At 43.8% G+C, this 22,500-nt stretch overlaps 1 protein-coding gene across 1 annotated transcript in view; it reads left to right on the forward strand.

The window, feature by feature from the left end:
• Window positions 1-22,500, forward strand: part of PHEX (phosphate regulating endopeptidase X-linked) — a 297,029-nt gene that overhangs the window by 64,329 nt on the left and 210,200 nt on the right. The window contains exon 3 of the mRNA XM_068270021.1: window positions 8,199-8,360. Coding sequence (XP_068126122.1) covers window positions 8,199-8,360 — 162 coding nt within the window. The remainder of the gene's footprint in view (window positions 1-8,198; window positions 8,361-22,500) is intronic.

Below are 22,500 nucleotides of genomic sequence, written 5' to 3' on the forward strand. Positions count from 1 at the left end.
GATCCTATCTTTATACTCACAGCCCACGGCAAGGGTACGAGCGAGTGGTGTTGCCTCTGACTCCTTTGGAATTACTAATGGCACCCGCCAGGGCTGCCCCTTGTCACCACTAATCTTCGCCCTCACCCTCGAACCCTTTTTATGCACAATCCGAAAAAAATCCTGATATAAAGGGGCTGACTCCAGCACAATCCGAGCACAAGGTGGCGGCCTATGCCGATGATCTTTTATTTTTTCTCTCCACGCCTCACATATCCCTCCCAAACCTACTAAAAGAATTTAAAAAATTTACCCACCGGTCAGATTTTAAAATTAATGCTGATAAATGTCAAGCCATGAAAATTGGTATACCCCAGCAACAGTATCTCCTACTATGCCAAAATTATACCTTTAAATGGACTCCTCAAGCTATACACTACTTAGGTGTCCACATTCCATCCTCACTGCCCCTTCTCTACAAATTAAATTTCCCACCGCTTATTCAAAAAATTAAATCAGGCCTGCAAAAATGAAAAGGGCGCAATTCTCATGGCTGGGACGAATTAATATCCTTAAATGAATGTCCTCCCTAAAATGCTGTACCTTTATCAAGCCCTGCCCATTACCCCCCCGGTAGATCATTTTAAAGACCTCAAGACGACCTTCACTAGATTTATTTGGAATGCAAGACCTCCTAGGATAAAATTTAGCACACTAACTCTCCCAAAAATACAAGGAGGACTTGCAACCCCTGACCTCAGAAAATATCATACTGCAGCAGCACTAACCAGAGCAGTTGATTGGCACAGAAACCCTCATCACAAACGTTGGGCCTCCTTAGAGGAGGAATTAATGGGAAGAGACATATCATCCTACGCTTGGTCAGCAAGCAAATTACAAAATGAATACATATCGATACAATCCACCTTCACAGCTATTAACAAATATAGACATGTCCAAGACATTTCCCCCTGGCCATCACCTTTCGTCCCTATCCTAGATAACCCGGGGTTCTTGCCTGGCTGCCATCCACTAGGTTATGTTTGTTGGAGGATGAACTCTCTGCTCAGAGGTCAAGACCTGATCCAAGGGGGCGCTTGGACCCCATTAGATAGTCTTAAAAGCAAATTAAATAACCCTTTCCTTGACACATGGAGCCTGCTACAATTCCGACACTTTCTGCAATCGATGGGCAAAGAAGAGAAGAACTATCCAGAGCACTCACCCCATTTGAACATTTATGTATGGGTAGGGGCCCCCTTATGAGAACACTCTCAGATATCTACCAGCTATTAATATCAGACTCTTCCTGGTCTGCCACCTTAAGGAATAGCTGGGAATCCGACCTGCATCGACAATTCACCAATGATCAATGGTCCAAAATCCTGACTCTTTCTCAGAAAACTTCAATCTCAGCACGAATACAGGAATCTAACTATAAACTACTCACAAAATGGTACTTAACCCCAGTCAGGCTTGCTCGCATATATCCAGACCCGCGTCTGGTGTTGGAGATGCAGGGAGGATACTGGCACCCTATTACACATTTTCTGGGAATGCCCTATTATCAAACCATTCTCGTCTAAGGTCCAACATTACATTAAGATCCTAACAGATGGTGACCCCCAAAATGACCCTTCCTATTACTTACTTAACAACACCCATAGGTCTCTCAAGACTTTTAAGAAGTCCCTCACCAAACACTTAATCCAAGCCGCCCGAATGTTAATCCCAAAACACTGGAAGTCTCAATCGGCTCCATCGATTGCAGAGTGGTTTGCAGAAATCCAATATATTGACTAAATGGAAACCATGACTCATGCCCTCCATAATAGAGGTGAACAGTACTCTCAGACCTGGATCCATTGGCATCTTTTTGTAGAATCGGAAGAATACAAGTCCTCAATATCACTATCATAAGTGACCTGTTTCTATCATTATACCCCCAAGATGTTCAAACGCTTACTTACTACCAGAGTATAGGCACACAACCTGTGTGCCAGATGACATATGAGTCGCGAGCTGGATGGCCTAGGCATATACATGTATATATATATATGTATGTGCCCTCTCCTCCCCCTTTTTCCTCCCTTTCCTTTCTTCCTTTTCCTCTTCTCCCCTTTAGTCTGTCTTTTCTTCCTCTCTAGGGTTCCTTCTCACCCTGCAAATAGAAGGAACTCATTAAGCATATTTCATCACCCTTCCCAAATATGGTACCGTCCACTTGTGTCAATAGAAATGCCCACATGCCCACATCTTAGCTCATTTGTCGGTGTGGGATATATTTTTACCATCAGCTGCTGTCAATGGAATGGAGGTCCCAATTAAATGAGAGACGGATGTATGATCCCAATTGGGCTCCGTCTCTCCATTTAAGCACTTACCACAACTCCTCCGCTCCAGCGTTGACAACATACCCCTTTAGCCCCTTGTCAATTTCACATATCCCACACTGCGGTTATATTGTCCATTGGGCCATACAACAATACCAGTCTTTGTATTGCTCTTTTTGGGGTGGAGCTGGCTTTCCGCCCCATATATCTACATCCTTAAATATGCAAATAATTGTTGTAAGTTATACTATCTACATTTTTTATATAACTTCTGTTGTGACCTTATCACTTAGTCTCCAATTGTTATGTACCGCTTGTTCTACTGTTCTTGAATCTTAAAACAAAATAAAATAATCTTTAAAAAAAATAAATGTAATAAAGATAAGAGGTTCCATAAACAGGGACCGGCAACGCTAACCCAGCAGCAGCACACGTGATGGAGAAGGAGGAGGCGCAGGAGGAGAAGGCCACGCTTTGAGACACAACAACCCAGGCCTTGCATGAGGACAAGAAGCGTGCGGATAGCATGCATTTTGCCGCCATGCACTCATAAATGTAATAAAGATAAGAGGTTCCATAAACAGGGACCGGCAATGCTAACCCAGCAGCAGCACACGTGATGGAACAGGAGGAGGCGCAGGAGGAGAAGGCCACGCTTTCAGACACAACAACCCAGGCCTTGCATGAGGACAAGAAGCGTGCGGATAGCATGCATTTTGCCGCCATGCAGTCATAAATGTAATAAAGATAAGAGGTTCCATAAACAGGGACCGGCAACGCTAACCCAGCAGCAGCACACGTGATGGAAATTCTTCGGACTGGTTATTTGGCAGTTGTGTGCGTGGTGTCGCTGCCGGTTGTGTCAGCTTTGTGCCCACTGGCTCCTTGTAACTGGCTTAGGACTCGGACCTCGTGCGTGATGTGCTGGTGCTGCTTAACCCACTGCTGGACGCTTGAGAGGTCATCCAATTAATTATCTGGTCCTGTTCTTTTAGATTTGTGAGGGTTGATTTCCTGGACAACATGGGCGGTATTGAGTGGGTTTTCTTCAGTGCTCCACTGTGGCCTGTACGTGAACCGTCAGGGGGAACAACACCTCTTCCCTTGCCCCTCCCTCTTTCACAGGATTTCTTCTTCATTTCACTTATCCTTAAAGTACACGCTGACTGGCAGCAGTGCAGTGGCAGTACAGAAATGCTATACAGTGGCGGGTGAGCGGTGTACTACTATTCCCAGCAGCGACACAGAGCACAATGCTATACAGTGGTGGGTGAGCGGTGTACTACTATTCCCAGCAGCGACACAGAGCACAATGCTATACAGTGGTGGGTGAGCGGTGTACTACTATTCCCAGCAGCAACACAGAGCACAATGCTATACAGTGGTGGGTGAGCGGTGTACTACTGTTCCCAGCAGAGACACAGAGTGGCAGTAAACACAATGCTATACAGTGGTGGGTGAGCGATGTACTACTGTTCCCAGCAGCGACACAGAGTGGCAGTAAACACAATGCTATATAGTGTGGCTGAGCGGTGTACTACTATTCCCAGCAGCGACACAGAGCACAATGCTATACAGGGTGAGCGGTGTACTACTGTTCCCATCAGAGACACAGAGTGGCAGTAAACACAATGCTATATAGTGTGGCTGAGCGGTGTACTACTATTCCCAGCAGCGACAGAAAGCACAATGCTATACAGGGTGAGCGGTGTACTACTGTTCCCAGCAGAGACACAGAGAGGCAGTAAACACAATGCTATACAGTGGTGGGTGAGCGGTGTACTACTGTTCCCAGCAGCGACACAGAGTGGCAGTAAACAAAATGCTATATAGTGTGGGTGAGCGGTGTACTACTATTCCCAGCAGCGACACAGAGCACAATGCTATACAGGGTGAGCGGTGTACTACTGTTCCCAGCAGACACACAGAGTGGCAGTAAACACAATGCTATATAGTGTGGCTGAGCGGTGTACTACTATTCCCAGCAGCGACACAATGACCGGGGGTCCCTGGCTAGCCTGGCTGGAGAGAGAACTACCCTGCCTGCCTACCCAAAGCTAAACCCACAGACAAATGGCGGAGAAATGACGTGGATCGGGTATTTATTTACTCGAACCACGTGACCCGTTCGGCCAATCAGAGCGCGTTCGGGTCCGAACCACGTGACCCGTTCGGCCAATCACAGCGCTAGCCGAACGTTCGGGTAACGTTCGGCCATGCGCTCTTAGTTCGGCCATATGGCCGAACAGTGTGGCCGAACACCATCAGGTGTTCGGCCGAACTCGAACATCACCCGAACAGGGTGATGTTCTGCAGAACCCGAACAGTGGCGAACACTGTTCGCCCAACACTAGTCTTACCCTGAGTGGGGTCAGGTCTAATCTCCCCACCTGCCTATATAGTGGTTGCCTGATTGGTAACCCGTGTTTGTGAGTATAATTCATTAATTTTTATTACTCAACTGTAATTTAATGTACTACACCATTGTGGGCCCTCGGTTTCCTTTTTGTGTCTTATAAGCAGACTGCGCCCCTTGCATTCAAAACAAATGCTTCAACTTTACACTAATGGAGGATGTAAGCTTCCAAAACTATTTACATGCAAAATATTCTGAACTAGACCCTTCCACCACAGTGAGGTCATCCTATCGGAAGGGACCCTAACCTCTAATTAACATAACATGCAAGCATATTTATAACCTGGGAGCAGCTAGCCATGAAGCATAACTTACATTTTTGTAGACAGCAGAGAGAGATGGCAGCGCATGATAAACCAGGCCACATCTGAATGACTGGCTACCAGCTTAGGTGTGCAGAGCCTATTAGAGGCAGACTGCACCCATTACATCCAAAACTACAAATATGCCCTAGTGACCCTAAATTATGCAGGAATGACTGAATTCAAGTCACAAGGAAAGTAATAGTGGCCCTATCCTACGTCTGGTTAAGAAAATGCTTTTTTTGTCAGATAACTGCATTGGGCGTAGTCAGGGCCGGGCCGAGGCAGAGGCAAGAGAGGCTTCAGCCTCAAGGAGCAGTGTAGGAGGGGGCGCACAACTCACTCAGCTATCATTCCCCTATTTTCAAAGCAGAGAGAAATAAGAAAGGTAGATATGTGGCAGTGACTGCAAGCCAGATACCTAGAGATTAAGGTGTTGGGGAATTTGGTGACTTTTAGTCTATTAGCAATCAGTGTGTGACGGCTGGGGTGGGAGGGATGGAGGGGCGCACTTTGGTGTCTCAGCCTTGGGTGCTGGAGGACCTTGTCCCGGTTCTGGGTGTAGTGAACAGCACTTTCGCCTTGCAGCTCAAACTCCAGCCAGGGCAACATCTACATCTATGTTCTCCCTGTGTCTGCATGCCTTTCCTCCATGCACTGTAGTTCCCTCCCATACCCCAAAAACATACAGATAAGTTTATTGACTTCCCCCTAAATTGGCTTTAGACCACAATAGACCTATCCCTATGGTAGAGATTAGATTGTGAGCCCCTGTGAGGTACAGTTAGTGACAAGACTATAAATACTCTGTAAAGCGCTATGGAAGATGTCAGTGCTATATTAATACTAAATAATAATAATAATAATCTACCTGAACAAAGGATTGTGCTGAGGGAGGTTAAGCTCACTTAAAGGGTGAAAGACAATGAGTAGCAGTGAAGTTCTGCGGTATCACTGTAAATGTCTGATGTACAGGGAACCTGTAGTGAAAGGAATATGGAGTGCAACCTTTTTATTTCCAATTTAGGTCCTACTCCAAACACAAATGTTTTCATAGATCTATGTAGACAATCACTTGTAGAGAGATGGGGGCATCTTGACACCCTAAAAAATACAGAAAAAAAAACGGGAGCCCAATAGTGCAGTATGTTTGAAAGCAAAGATACCCGTAAGGTGAAGAGGATGTTCTGCTCACAAAGGCGGGTTGCAGAGGGGCAACTGACCACAGGAAGTGGGTGAATACAATAAACCCGACTCCACTCGGGTGGCCCAAACCAACCTGGATGTGGTTGCTCTCCTTGGTGAAACTGACAGGTATCCGCTGTAGTCGAAACCACTTGTGGTCTGTCTGGATTCCTTTTCACAGGCACTGTTGAGGGGTATACCAGCACAAATGTAGGAAAGAGGCTGATACCCCCTTTCCCATGAGAAATCTTTTCCTTTTCACAAACGGATCATCAGGGGGCGCTGTATGACTGATATTGTGGTGGGAAATAGCTGTTTACAACTGACAAAAAAGTAAGCAGCATATCCTTCCACTGACATCACCTACCAGCAGTAAAAATGTCACCATGTGATAAATGTCAGAATGTAAATCAGGGAGAGGAAAGATTTTACAATGGGCAAACCCTGACTAAATCATTTATACATAATTATTGTAAACACAGGGGGGAACAAAAGTGACACAGGGACAAAAGAGATACAGGGAAACAGGTGACACAGCGGGACAACAGGCAGAAGGGGAACAGGTGACACAGGGATATGAGGTGACACAGAGGGGCACAAAAGAGACACAGAGGTAACAGAGGGGGACAAACAAGGCACAGGGGTAATAGGTGACTTAGAGGGGGACAGAAGAGGCACAGAAATGACAGTGTTCTAACTTAACCACTTGCCGACCGTGCACTCATACCGCGCGTCGGCAAAGTGGCAGCTGCAGGACCAGCGACGCAGTTCTGCGTCGCCGGCTGCAGGCTAATTAATCAGGAAGCAGCCGCTCGCGCGAGCGGCTGCTTCCTGTCAATTCACGGCGGGGGGCTCCGTGAATAGCCTGCGGGCCGCCGATCGCGGCTCGCAGGCTAAATGTAAACACAAGCGGAAATAATCCGCTTTGTTTACATTGTACTTCGCTGCTGCGCAGCAGCGCCGTAAGGCAGATCGGCGATCCCCGGCCAATCAGTGGCCGGGGATCGCTGCCATGTGACAGGGGACGTCCTGTCACAGGCTGCACAGGACGGATAGCGTCCTGTGCAGCCCCGATCACCAGGGCTGCCAGGTAGGAGAGGGGGAAGTGGAATTTCACCGTGGAGGGGGGCTTTGAGGTGCCCCCCCCCGCCAGCCACACGCAGGCAGGAGAGATCGGACCCCCCCAGCACATCATCCCCCTAGTGGGGAAAAAAGGGGGGTGATCTGATCTCTCTGCCTGGTGTTTGATCTGTGCTGGGGGCTGTAGAGCCCACCCAGCACAGATCACAGAATTCAATGCTGGTCCTTAAGGGGGGGGGTAAATAGTGGGTCCTCAAGTGGTTAAGAAAGGATTCAGTTTAAGAACGAACCTACATTCCCTATCTCCTTCATTAACCGGGGTCTACCTTTATTTCACTAGCTTCTTTATTAGGCATGTCTTGCTAGTACGGAACATCATTTTTTTTGCCATCAGAACTGCCTGAATATTTTATGGCATTCCTCAGAGATTTTTGGTCCATACTGACATGATAGTGTCATGCAGTTGGCCCCGCCCACATCATGCCATGGTCACGCCCATTTTGTCATACGCCTCACTGTCCTAGCCTCCCCCCAACTCCCCCCCTCGGGCCTCTGGGTTGTGTTTTCCCCCCAGGCCAAAAGGTCCCAGTCCTCCCCTGCACACGATTCAATTTCCCATCAGATTGAGGGTTGAATTGATAATTTCTAATGTCGGGAGCAGATCAGGCATGTCGAAAATTACTGACCCATCAATCTGACAGGAAATTGCATCATGTGTACCAGCCTTTAGTAAATTGACATTTCGCGAAATGTTTGGTAAAATGCTTTAATGCCTACACTAATGATTAGTGGATTAAAGCCAATGTGATTTCAGTTGGGATAACTGTATTACCTTTAGAAATATTTTTATTGTTCCTGTTTTATACTATGTAATCCAAATACTTCAATTACTTTTTTTTACAGCTGCTGCTATACGGGAGAAATTAAACCTGTCTGCAGATCCATGTGACAATTTTTTCCAGTTTGCCTGTGGTGGTTGGATAGAAGAAAATCCTATTCCTGATGACCACTCAAATTATGGCATTTACCCCTGGTTGAGGAATAAAGTTGATTTGAAAATTAAAGGTATGTCTTTCTTCAGTAGACCATTCTCATAGTATGGACATACATCTGTTCTAACATATGGGCTGAGTTTAGAATGATGCTGAAGTCTTTAAATTTAGGAGCGCATGAGTGCAAGGGTCAGCCTCGGGGTACATCGAGCATCATGGTGCTCAGAATCAGCCATATTTATGTAATAAATAATGCTACTTGACCACTTGATGTCGAGTTGTAACTCAAACTGCAGCTGCAACAGGGCAACAGCCCTCAAGGTTGTGGAGGAGCCCATGGCAGCACCTGATTTCTTTCTTTCACTCTTTGGTGCTTTCTTAGTTAGGAACAGGAAACCATATGATGCTGTTCTGCAGTATTGCAGTTTCTAGAACTCTCACCTTGCAGGGCTGACTCAGTGTCAGATTTAAGTGTATGCCTTGTTCAGCCTACAGGGAGAAACTTGTCTGATCTGTAGTAGAAAGGAACATATAGAAAGTGTAACTGTGTTTCTCCAAAAACTTGGGAAGCTTTGCAAAATGTAATTAAAACTGTATGGAATGATTTCTTATTAAATAGGAACTCTAGCCTAAACAAACACACTGTCATTAAGTTACATTAGTTATGTTAATTAAAATAGATAGGTAATATAATCTCTTACCCACCCTGTTTTAAAAGAACAGGCAAATGTTTGATTTCACGATGGCAGCCATCTTTTTGGTTGAAAGGAGGTGACAGGGAGCATGAGACACAGTTCCAACTGTCCTATGTACTGAGCACCTCTCCCAGTTGCTAGGCAACATGAATAACAACATAGGAAATCCCATCATGCTGTGCACAGCATTAGGGAAAAAAAGCCTGGGCTTTTTTTCTTTGATGGGTGGAGCTTAGCTAAAAATGCATCTAAAAATGATGCTTTGGTAAGAAAAACAAAGTTCTGATGCTGTGAAACTGTTAAAGAAACACCAAGCCTTTTCAGTTCTGCTGAGTAGATTTTTAGTCCGGAGGTTCACTTTAAGTTTAAAGAGAAGGAAAAAAGTGCCCCTATGGGGTACTTGACTCAGGAGGAGGAAGCCTCTGGATCCTAATGAGGCTACCCCCGTCCTCCTGTGTAGTCCTGATCCAGCGCTGGCACCTGTGAAAATCCACCAACAGGCTTGTAGGCAGATGCGCGCAGGCATCGAGCATCTGCAGCACGCAGTGACATTTACCTTTGAGATCCAGTGAAGACGCACTGCCAGCTTCCCCCTCAGCTCTGGCGGAAATAGCCAAGCCCGATCTGATCTGCCCTATTGCACAGGTGAAAGTTGCCTGCACAGTAGAATGGACCCCCTCTGGCTTGGCTATTTCCACTGGAGCCCGAGAGGGAAGCTGGTACTGTGCCTGTGCTGGATCTCAAAGGTAAATATCACCACATGCTGCAGACCCAGAAAGCCAGTGCTGGATCAGTGCCGCAAAGGAGGATGGGGAAGCCTCATTAGGATCCAGAGGCTTCCCCCTCCGAGGTAAGTACCCCCCACGGGCACTTTTATTTGTTACAGGTTTTCTTTAAAGTGAATGAGAACCGCATTTTAAAAACAAATGAAGCAAATACTTACCTAAGGAGAGGGAAGTCTCTGGGTCGTATAGAGCCTTCTGTCTCCTCTCTCGGTGCTCTCTATCCTGTGCTGGCTCCCCCCGTTTCAATCCCCCGCTGAAAGGATATTTGAAAGTCTTCGGGAGCCGTGTCCTCCCGAAGACGTGCGGCTCCATACTGCACAGGCGTGAGCGTGCAAGAGGGCGTGCTTGCGCAGGCGCAGTACAGGGCCGCCCTTCCTCAGGAGCACTCGGGCTCCCTGAAGACTTCTGAAGCCTCCTTCGGCCGGATAAAGCAGTATTTGACTAATTCAGTCAAATACTGCTACCGGGCGAGCCAGCACTGGAACGAGGAGTGGGAAGGCTCTATAGGACCCAGAGCCTTCCCTCTCCTTGGGTAAGTATCTGTCTCATTTTTTTTAAATGCGGTTCCCATTCACTTTAAAGCATACGGTTAATTGCATGTATTGACAACATTTATTGAAACTGAATTTTGCATTGTTTTTTGGAAAATATATGCTCATTTTGAATTTGATGCCAGCAACTTATCGAAAAAAAAAAAAGAGATGGGGGAATAAAAGACTTGTGATGTGTGTAATGCTGAGAAAAGTACACATTGTGGAACATCTCACAGCTAGTTAATTGGCAACAGGTCTCTCAGAAGTAATGACTGGGACGGGAACACAGCTCTGTGAAATGCAGCGTGGGAAAATAGTACTATCATTTAACAATGATATTCTTCAACATAAAACTGCAAAGAATTTAAGGATTTCATTATGGTGCATTATGTCATTAAAAGATTCAGAGAGCTTACAGAAATGTCTGTACACAAGTAGCAAAGCTGAAATCCCAAATCAGATGGCCAGGATCTTGCTGCCCTCGGGTAGCACGGTGACGGGATTCTGTAGAAGCATTTATTTTATTATTATTATTTAGTATTTATATAGCGCTGACATCTTACACAGCGCTGTACAGTAGATATATTGTCTTGTCACTAACTGTCCCTCAAAGGAGCTCACAATCTAATTCCTACTATTGTCATATGTCTATGTATGTATTATGTAGTGTAAGTCCTGTAGTCTAGGACCAATTTAGGGGGGAGCCAATTAACTTATATGTATGTTTTTGGGGTGTGGGAGGAAACCGGAGTGTCCTGAGGAAACCTACACAGACACGGGGAGAGCATACAAACTCCTTGCAGATAGTGCCCTGGCTGGGATTCGGACCCAGCGCTGCAAGGCGAGACCGCTAACCACTGTAACCACATTTACTGTAAAGGGTCAGAAATATGTTTAAAAAACAGTGCCTGTGAACACGGATCATCACTACATTCACAGAAGCAAATTAAATTGTCCCACTTAAAGAACACCCGTAACAAAAAAAATCTCCCCCTGGGAGATACTTACCTCGGGAGGGGGAAGCCTCAGGGTCCCAATGAGGCTTCCCTGTCCTCTGTAGCTTGGGGGAATCCAGCTCTCCCAGAAAAAACTTCTTCGACAAACCCTGACAATTTACCAACTGCGATCCAGCGCAGGCGCATTAATAGCTGTCCATTCTGGCTAAGGTGGAAATAGCCGAGCCCGATTGATCCGCTCTACTGTGCAGGTGCAAAGGACTCACGCCTGCGTAGTAGAGGGTATACGATCAGCCTTTGCTATTTCCGCCGTAGCCCGAACGTAGAGCCGCTACTGTGCCTGCGCTGGATCGCGGTTGGTAAATATTTACCTTGCCGCTGTTCGAAGGATCGCAGCGCTGGATTGCTGGGGCAGAGGCGGACGGGGGAAGCCTCCTTAGGATCCAGAGGTTCCCCCCTCCCAAGGTAAGTATCCCCCAGAGGGTTTTTTGTCACAGGTTTTCTTTAAAGAAGACGCTGATTTGCATATTCAGCAGTGGTGCATTGGTACTTTTGGTATTAGCCAGTGCCCAATAGTAGAATATTTGTAATTTTACTTGTTTTATTCTATCTGCTGCTCCAGGGGCCCAAATTACCGTGGCAGCTATTTTTACACATATGTTCCCATTACTACCCTGTCAAAGGAGTCCTAGTGGCTACGAAACATTGGCATTTTCAATGCTATGGATTATATTGTATCACCATCTTCACCTGGGGTGTTCGCTTTTGTGTCACTTAGAAACTTGTACAAAGAAATGGTAGACATTAGGGATTAAAGGAACACTATCAATTAACATGTTTTTTTAACCTGGGATTGAGAGAGTTCCTGAAGTGCTGGTAAATAATGATGTATACGATTCATTTGCTTATCTCTTATTTTCTGTAACAAATTCCTTTCACTCTGAACTGAAGGCAATTTTGCTCTAATCTGATGGCAGAATGAGCCATGAGGCGAGTGGGAATTCCCTCACAGTGCATCTGTTAACCCTGCGTGTGAGAGAGAAAGTCCTTTGACCTGTATTTCTGACTGAAGTGTCTGAAGAGAGCAGATGAAATGTAACTTGTTAAAAACATTTAAAATTGTTTCTTTTTTTTTTTTTTGCTTTCAGAGGAAAATACTCTGTAGTCTGCAAAAAAACAACACTGGCATTGAAGCGGACACCCCTTTTGAGAATGATTTGTTCCAAAAGAGCTAAATCCTACACACAATAAATTAAAGCTTTTGTCTACGCAGCTACTTAGACAGTATTTGTACATTGTCATTTAGAACACTTGGTTTGATGGTGTTGCTTTAACATCTGGGGTGAGAAAGTCTTGCCATCATTATGTATAAAATATTAAAAACTTATTTAGCCACCCCCGTTGAATGTACAATAGTCTTATATATTTTATATATATATATATATATATATATATATATATATATATATATATATATATATATATATATATATATATATATATATATATATTAGCGCTGCGTAATATGTTGGTGGTTTATAAATACAATAAATAAATAAATAAATATCTGTCCAGTGGGGTTGTACTTACATAGTTACATAGTTACATAGTTATTTTGGTTGAAAAAAGACATTCGTCCATCGAGTTCAACCAGTATAAAGTACAACACCAGCCTGCTCCCTCACATATCCCTGTTGATCCAGAGGAAGGCGAAAAAACCCTTACAAGGCATGGTCCAATTAGCCCCTAAAGGGAAAAATTCCTTCCCGACTCCAGATGGCAATCAGATAAAATCCCTGGATCAACATCATTAGGCATTACCTAGTAATTGTAGCCATGGATGTCTTTCAACGCAAGGAAAGCATCTAAGCCCCCTTTAAATGCAGGTATAGAGTTTGCCATAACGACTTCCTGTGGCAATGCATTCCACATCTTAATCACTCGTACTGTAAAGAACCCTTTCCTAAATAAATGGCTAAAACGTTTTTCCTCCATGCGCAGATCATGTCCTCTAGTCCTTTGAGAAGGCCTAGAGACAAAAAGCTCATCCGCCAAGCTATTATATTGCCCTCTGATGTATTTATACATGTTAATTAGATCCCCTCTAAGGTGTCTTTTCTCTAGACTAAATAAACCCAGTTTATCTAACATTTCTTGATAAGTGAGACCTTCCATCCCACGTATCAATTTTGTTGCTCGTCTCTGCACCTGCTCTAAAACTGCAATATCTTTTTTGTAATGTGGTGCCCAGAACTGAATTCCATATTCCAGATGTGGCCTCACTAGAGAGTTAAACAGGGGCAATATTATGCTCGCATCTTGAGTTTTTATTTCCCGTTTAATGCATCCCAAAATTTTGTTAGCTTTAGCTGCAGCTGCTTGGCATTGAATACAATTATTTAACTTGTTGTCAATGAGTACTCCTAAGTCCTTCTCCAAGTTTGATGTCCCCAACTGTATCCCATTTATTTTGTATGGTGCTAGTCCATTAGTACGTCCAAAATGCATGACTTTACATTTGTCAACGTTGAATTTCACATCTGCCATGTATGTGCCCATATAGCCATCCTATCCAGATCCTGTTGCAATATGACACTATCTTCCTGAGAGTTGATAATTCTGCACAATTTTGTATCATCTGCAAAAATAGCAACATTGCTCACTACTGCATCCACTAGGTCATTAATAAATAAATTGAAGAGCACTGGACCCAGAACAGACCCCTGTGGGACCCCACTGCCAACAGTCTCCCATTTTGAGTACAATCCATTGACCACAACTCTTTGTTTTCTGTCCATTAGCCAGTTCCCTATCCATGAACACAGACTCTTCCCCAGTCCTTGCATCCTCAACTTTTGCACCAGACTTTTGTGGGGAACAGTGTCGAAGGCCTTTGCAAAGTCCAAGTATATCACATCTACAGCATTCCCAATATCCATATTAGCATTCACTACCTCATAAAAGCTGAGCATGTTAGTCAAACAGGACCTGTCTTTAGTAAACCCATGTTGATGCTGAGAAATAAGATTATTTTCTACTATGAAGTCATGTATAGTATCTCTTAGTAACCCCTCAAATAGTTTGCATACAACTGATGTTAAGCTTACAGGTCTATAATTTCCTGGATCTGATTTTTTGCCCTTCTTAAATAATGGGAAAACGTGGGCTGTACGCCAATCCACTGGGACTCTGCCAGTTGCAAGAGAGTCACAAAAGATAAGATAAAGGGGTTTAGCTATAACTGAACTTAATTCCCTTAGGACCCGAGGATGCATGCCATCCGGGCCAGGTGCCTTGTCTATTTTTAATTTATTTAGTCTTGCCTTCACTTCTTCCTGCGTTAAGTATTTAATATTACAGTTAGAAGATTGAGACTCTTCCGCCTCTGTAGTTTGCAACAGTGCTGTTTCTTTTGTGAAGACAGAAGCAAAGAAAGCATTTAATAGCTCTGCCTTACCTTGGTCATCCACCATTGAGTTCCCCCCCTCATCCTTTAGGAGTCCTATACAGTCAACCTTTCTTTTTTTAGAGTTAATGTACTTGTAAAACTTTTTTGGGTTAGATTTGATATCCTTAGCGATTTGTTTTTCAGCTTCAATCTTTGCCTGCCTAATTACTTTTTTACAATTTTTATTGCACTCCTTATAATTGCTTAGTGCAGCCTCGGTCCCCTCCTGTTTTAAGACCTTATAGGCATTCTTTTTCCTCTTCATTTTATCTTTAACCTTTCTATTCATCCATAGAGGCCTTTTTTATTCCTAGACATTTTGTTTCCATATGGGATATACATACTACAATATTGATTGAGTATAAGTTTAAAAGCTTGCCATTTCCCTTCAGTGTCTTCCCCTTGTAGTACATTATCCCAGTTCACCAAACTTAGTGCCTGCCTAATCTGATTGAACTTTGCTTTTCTAAAATTCATAGTTTTAGTGGTCCCGCTGCCCCATGGCCTATCAGTCACCAGATCAAGCATTATCATGTTGTGATCACTATTTCCCAAATGTTCTTGAACCTGCACATTTGATACATTATCTGGTCTATTAGAAATGATCAGATCCAGTAACGCATCCCCCCTAGTTGGTTCAGTTACCATTTGAGTCAAGTAATTGTCCTGTAGTGCTGCCAGAAATCTGCTGCTTTTACCAGAATGGGTAGCCTCAATACTCCAGTCAATGTCTGGAAAGTTGAAGTCGCCCATAATTATGACCTCATTTTTACTAGCAGCTTTTTCAATCTGCTGTAGTAATCGCAGTTCTGCAGCTTCATTAATAAGAGGTGGCCTGTAGCATACCCCAATAAGCAATTGCCAACTTTTATTTCCACCATGAATATTTACCCAAACGGACTCCACATCTTCGCAATCTTCCTCCATCTCATCGTTGAGGACAGCTGTAAGAGAATTCTTAACAAAGAGACAAACCCCTCCACCTTTTTTCCCTGTTCTATCCCTCCTAAACACATTGTATCCTTTTAAATTAGCTATCCAGTCATGGCTTTCATCCATCCATGTCTCGGTTATTCCCACTCGGTTATACTTACTATTGGGTGAATAGCAGAATTAACCTCCTTGCCGGTTATCCCGAGCTCAGCTCGGGGTAACCTGCGTAGGAGGATTTCTCAGGCCCCACTGGGCCGATTTTCAACATTTTTATTTCCCTACACGCAGCTAGCACTTTGCTAGCTGCGTGTGGTATGCGATCGCCGCCGCTACCCACCGATTTGCCGCTACCCGCCGCGCCCTGCCGCCCCCCCCCCGACCCCTGCGCAGCCTGGCCAATAAGTGCCAGGCAGCGCTGAGGGGTGGATCGGGATTCCCTCTGTCCCTCGGTGACATCATCCCGCCCCGTCGCCATGGCGACCGGGGAAGCCCAGCAGGAAATCCCGTTCTGTACGGGATTTCCTGCTTACTCTGATCGCCGGAGGTGATCGGAGTGGGTGGGGGGATGCCGCTGCTCAGCGGCTATCATGTAGCGAGCCCTGGGCTCGCTACATGATTTAAAAAAAAAAATTAAAAAAAAGTGCTCTGCTGCCCCCTTGCTGCGGGAATTGGACCGGCAAGGGGGTTAATATATTATATTAATACAATGATCAATTCGTCTTAACAAATATGACTGCCTGTCCTATTTATGGCTGTTTCTAGACTTTTTGCTGCCTGAGGCAAACTTATGAGGATGCCCCCCCCCCCACACACTTCCTGATTTGGAATGATCACAAAGCACCCGACAATTTACTCTACTTCATTTAATGTTCTCTGTCAGCAACGGAGCATATGCAACAACTTGAGACATGACATGCTGCAGCTCAACACAATAACACACTGGCTGGCTGGCTGCGAGTCTGTGACAAACAAACTGCTCACCCTCAGCCAGTCAGCCATCCTCCATTGTTCCTCAGTCAGGACAGCAGTGCCAGCTTCTCCCTGTGCTGTGCAAGTCAAATGAAACACTGCTGCTCTCCTGCCTCCCCCCTCCTCACTCATTGGGCTTGATTCACAAAGCCGTGCTAACTGTTAGCACACTGGTGAAAAGCCCATTATCACGCCTAAACTCAGTTTAGGCGTGATAAAATAAACTCGCGCACAAAGTTTTGAGCAAAGTTTACGCGCGCAACGCCATTAAACCCTATGCGACGTTTCATGCACACCGGACTTTGCGCGCAACACTTTGCGTGCGAGTTTTTCCCTCAAAGCGGTGCTAACCTACTTAGTGCAATGCTTATCATGCCCAAAAGTCTTTAGGCGTGCTAACTAGGTTAGCACCGCTTTGTGAATCAAGCCCTTTGAGTCCTCACACAGCACAACAAGCTGCTTTTCCCCAGTGATGACCTCTTTACCTCGCTCTCCTCTCGCTTCTCCTCCTACTCTGACTGCATATTGTCAGTGTAAACACACAGTGCAAACATGCTGCCCCTGGATTTTCTGCGCCTGATGCAAGTATTTCATCCTGCTTCATGAGAGAACCGACCCTAATACATTAACTGCATTGTTATTTTTCCTCAGGCCAGTACATTGTTGTCATGCATGTAAAGCCAGAGAGGTAGGGAATGGGAAACAAATGCTTGTATATATATATAATTCTAGAGCTTGTTTATCTGGGACCAGATACCTGGTTTCAACTGTTGTCCAAAACCAGCACCACTTACCCAGCATAGCCCTTACCTCCTCTCTCTGCATTGTGTAACCCTAACCAAATTCTGAATTGCCTCAGGTGCCAGACATGCAAATGAAACAAAGCCTAAAGGTGCCCATGCATCTGTCGACTTGTTGGCCAATCAACCATCCGTCTTCGTAAATCCCACGCTCTTCCATTAACGATATGCGTACAGCCAGTCTGGCACATTCGTGACATCTCTGCGCTGGCTGTGTGTATACCACTAATGGAAGAGCGGGGGTTACCAATACAGATGGGCCCCGCACAGTGGATGACACAGGACAGTTCATGTATAAATGCACCGATGGAGGGTAGTGTTGTATGGGCAGACTCAGACGATTCCCAAGAGATTTCATACTTAAATCGATTGGGAATTGGCCTGCGGTGTATGGGCAGCCAACTAATCTCTTTCTAATCAGATTCGATCAGAGAGAGATTTGTCTCTTGGTCAAATCTCACCATCATTGCTAGATGTATGGCTACCTTAACTGACCAGCTTCATGTGCTCGGAGCAACCCTACTTCTAAGCATGTTAATTGTGCTGGAAAAACACATTCATATATCAACCTTGTCTCAACTGTTTGTTTTTTCTCTGATTCTGTTTCCTCAATGAACCTTGTCCAGTTAACTTTTGTCTTTGGATTTCACATATAAACAATGGAATAGAAATTCAATCTTTAGCCAACACAATGAAATTTATTTTGTCTTGCCCATTCAAGAACATGGAGTACAAGTTTACTAAAGAGTCAAGAGACAATTCAATCTGCATATAAATGTATCATAGGTCATTATACACAAAAGGCTATTATAATATTTTTTATATAGTTTGATTTGTTATATATAATAAACAGAGTGAAGCAGGTGATAAAACTATATCCTATAAAACTACCAATACTTGTATGCACAATTTATTTGATTTAACAAAATAATCCAATATTATAAAATTAACTGGATTCTGTAAACACCAAGCAAATGCAATACATTTTTCTGCCGTCAGCAAATACAACAATCAGTAATGTGTTTTAAAGGTACCCTCCAGTTATATTTGAAAACTTTTTGACTCCAAGTCAGAGAACATATCCACTGGTACAGTTGGCTATTCCTTTTAAAGGGAACTGCTTAAGTATTTTTTTTCCCTTACTATGCTAAAATATTAGAACCTTAAAAAAAAAAAGGTAAAAGGTTTTTTTTGTTATGTAAACGTGCAATATTAGCTATGATAATTAGATATGCACGATTTGGAGTCTCAAACAATCCTAGTCAGTGTATGGATTTAAAATGCATTTGCCTGCTCAGATGTTGAGACAGGTCAGCATCTGCAAGGAGTTTGTATGCTCTCCCTGTGTCTTTGTGGGTTTCCTCCGGGCACTCCATTTTCCTCCCACATCCCCAAAACATAGAAATAGGTCAATTGGCTTCCTTCTAAAAAAAATTGGCCATAGACTACAACAGACACAAGAATATGGATAGGGACTAGATTGTATGCTCCTCCAGGGGACAGTTAGTGAAAAGACTATACTTTATATATTCTATACAAACGCTGAGGAAGATACTATATAAATAATAAGAATAAGCATCTACTTTGTCCTATATGTAAACTATGCATTTATCGCACATAAATGGCTGCGCGACAAAAAAAAAATCAGGTTGTTAAAATACCGAATTCGGTATTTTAGATGTTTGTTTTTTCGTAATTCATAAAGATTTTCACAGGTGCAGTAGAAGTTCGGTAATTTACTGAAAAACATGGCTTCAATTCACAAAGACATTCGGTAAACAGTAGAACAGCTGCAGAGAAGGTCTCTGTTCTGTTACTGTGATGTTCTCCCCCTTACGTGCTGAGACAGCTTTACATAGTAAGAGGTATCTCCGGCATCCCTTAGATCTTATGTCCCCTCCTAGTCCCTCTAAATCTATCTATTATCCATTCTTAACATGTTATTTAATAGCCTGTGTTTAGATGAACCCTCACTAAACATCAAATATGCCATACTTAGATGATTTCCGCACTTGTTCATCTGCATCTTCAAACTTGAACCTAAAGGGTTAATGTCTAAAGGGCTGCAGGGGAAATCTTGTTTGCTATGGCTCTCTTCTCTGCTGGGGGGGGGGGGGGGGGAGAGAGAAACTTGACCCTCCCGAAAACATGTCAGAAGAACCAATAGAGAGAGAAGAAGGAAGTTGAGGCTCTTCCTATTGGCTATCTGCTTCAATTTGTCATGTGTTATCGCATGCTGATGCTAGTTTCAAACCCATCAGAGCTGGAGGGAGATACTGGACATCTTACTTGGCTTTACCGCATGCTCTAATCCTTGCCATGCGGTGACAGCCTTTATGTTTTTTTGCATTACCACATGTGGTAATGCTTTATGAATCGGGGCCAATGTATACTTATTTTTACTCAATATATTTTTTTCTGTTTAATTATTATTTAATTTTAATTATTTTATCATTTTTTATTTATTAATCATTATTTTATTTTAGTTTGTTTTATTTAAGTTTTTATTACAAGTATTTTAAAAGTATTTTTCTTACCAGGAAAATATTGAATATTACACATATCCAACTGCTGATTTCACTGGCAATCCTTAGTACATGAAAGATCTCATTTTGCTGCAGTGAATAAACATTAAGGGCATATTCACAGTGCAACGTTAAAGTCGCAATGCAGCATTACAACGCAACACAAAAAAAGATGGTAACGCACATTAATGCTGCGTTACTGTGGCATACAGTAGATACAGTGGAGCACACAGACAATGGCCTCAATTCACTAAGATCATGCTAGAGATAATAAGGCAAGAGAAAACTTACCTCCACACGTGAGAGAGTTATCTTACCTCTTCATTCCTTAAGTTACCTCTCCTGTAGTTAATTTACCTCCTCTGTAGTTAATTTACCTCCTTTGTAGTTAATTTACCTCCTCTGTAGTTATTTTCACATGCAGCTAATTAACAGCTTGTCTTTAACTCTGGAGTTATTTTAAGGATTGGAGAGTTAATTTAAAGACAGAAGAGTTAACTTTAGGCTTGCCTGAGGTAAAATGTTTTCTGAATACTACATGCCTTATCACCATGGTAACAACTCTAGAAGAGTTATTAAAGACAGGAGATAAGTTTAGTGAATTGAGGCCAATGAAAAGTATGCCTCTCTGTATCTGTTAACGTCTGCGTTTAGAGTACAAAAAAGTAAAAAATAGAAAACCCCTATATAACAGCACCACTCGTATATAATAAATCATCTTTATTCCAAAATTTGTTGTATAACACATAATGACACTTGTGATAATTCAAGGATTAAAAACAATTAAAACAGGCCACATAATCCTGAATTACTCTGCTGCAAACAATCCTACCTGTACAGAATATGTATACAGATCATCAGATATCAATCACACACCCAAGATATACAGTATATAATGAAGTATATGCATATATGCAAGTATATAATATGTATCTATATTCCAACCAAGTGGGTATCAAAATAACGCCCACAGGTGGGCTCGTCTGCATTTAGAGGTAACGCACTGCAAGCAGTGAGTTACCATAACGCAACATTTACAACGCGACCTTAACATCGCATTGTGAATGTCGCATAGGCTTAACATTACAGTGCGTTAACCTACGTTATAATGACTTTATAACGCAGCACAATAACGTCCCACTGTGAATTTGACCTAAAACATAAAAATTAATGTAGGACATTAAAGTGTACCAGAGACATTTTACAGTTTATGCACATATTGTTTGTGCGCTAGTCTGCAGATGGTGGGTTGGTTGTAGGTTTTTGCTGGTGTGCCATCTGCAGACTAAAATTGCATGTCCATGGCTGACTTTGTGGCCAAGACTGGGTTTTACCTTAAACCACAGAAGTAGATCATGTAAATGAGTAATATGTACCTGTTCTTGATTATTTGTCTGGTCTACCACATTGTGCCTATAGGGAGCTTACATGCATACAATGGCCTCAATTCACTAAACTTATCTCCAGTCTTTAATAACGTTTCTAGCGTTATCACCATGGCGATAAGGCATGTAGTATTCAGGAAACATTTTACCTCAGGCAAACCTAAAGTTAACTTTTCTGTCTTTAAGTTAAGGTGAGATCTTTAAAGGGACTCCGAGCTCATCTAAAAAATAAAAGTTGTACTCACCCAGGGCTTTTTCCAGCCCAGTGCTGGTCGGAAGGTCCCACAACGGCGTCCTGGCTCCTCTCCTACTCCCCGTTACGGAATGGCTGACCGGCCGCAGCCCGGGCGACACTCAGCCGAGTGTCGGGCTGCTCCTTCCGCGTATGACGTCACACGCCGGCCACTTTGCATCATCACGCCGGCCGGCGTGGCAGTACCGCGCATGCGCGCTTTAATCGCGTATGCGCAGTACTGCCACGCCGGCCGCCGTGTTGACGCGAGGTGGCTGGCGTGTGACGTCAGCCGCGTCATACGCGGAAAGAACAGCCCGACACTCGGCCGAGTGTCGCCCGGGCTGCGGCCGGTCAGCCATTCCGGAGCGGGGAGTAGAAGAGGAGCCAGGACGCCGTCGTGGGACCTCCAGACCAGCACTGGGCTGGAAAAAGCCCCAGGTGAGTACAACTTTTATTTTTTAGATGAGCTCGGAGTCCCTTTAAAGATCTCACCTTAACTTAAAGACAGAAAAGTTAACTTTATCTTAATCCTTAAGATAACTTCAGAGTTCTAAAGTTAAAGACAGGCTGTTAATTAACTGCATGTGAAAATAACTACAGAGAAGGTAACTTAAGGACTGAAGTGTTAAAGAGAACCCGAGGTGGGTTTTACAAATCCTAATTGCATACAGAGGCTGGGTCTGCATATAATGCCCAGCCTCTGTTGCTATATTATCTCCCCCAGGCCCCCCCCCTGCGCTCTGCTATGCCCCCCAAAGTAAACCGCCGTGCTAGCAACACACAATTGTGTTGCCAGCAGGCTGTTTACATGTAAACTGTCATTCTCGCCGCTCCCCCACCTCATTTATGTCGCCGCTCCCCGCCCGCGTCCCTTCCTTCCAATCAGCTGGGAGGGAAGGGAAGTGAATACTACATGCCTGATCACCATGGTGATAATGCTAGAAATGTT

Source organism: Hyperolius riggenbachi, chromosome 2, assembly GCF_040937935.1.
Source record: "Hyperolius riggenbachi isolate aHypRig1 chromosome 2, aHypRig1.pri, whole genome shotgun sequence".
Taxonomy (NCBI): domain Eukaryota; kingdom Metazoa; phylum Chordata; class Amphibia; order Anura; family Hyperoliidae; genus Hyperolius; species Hyperolius riggenbachi.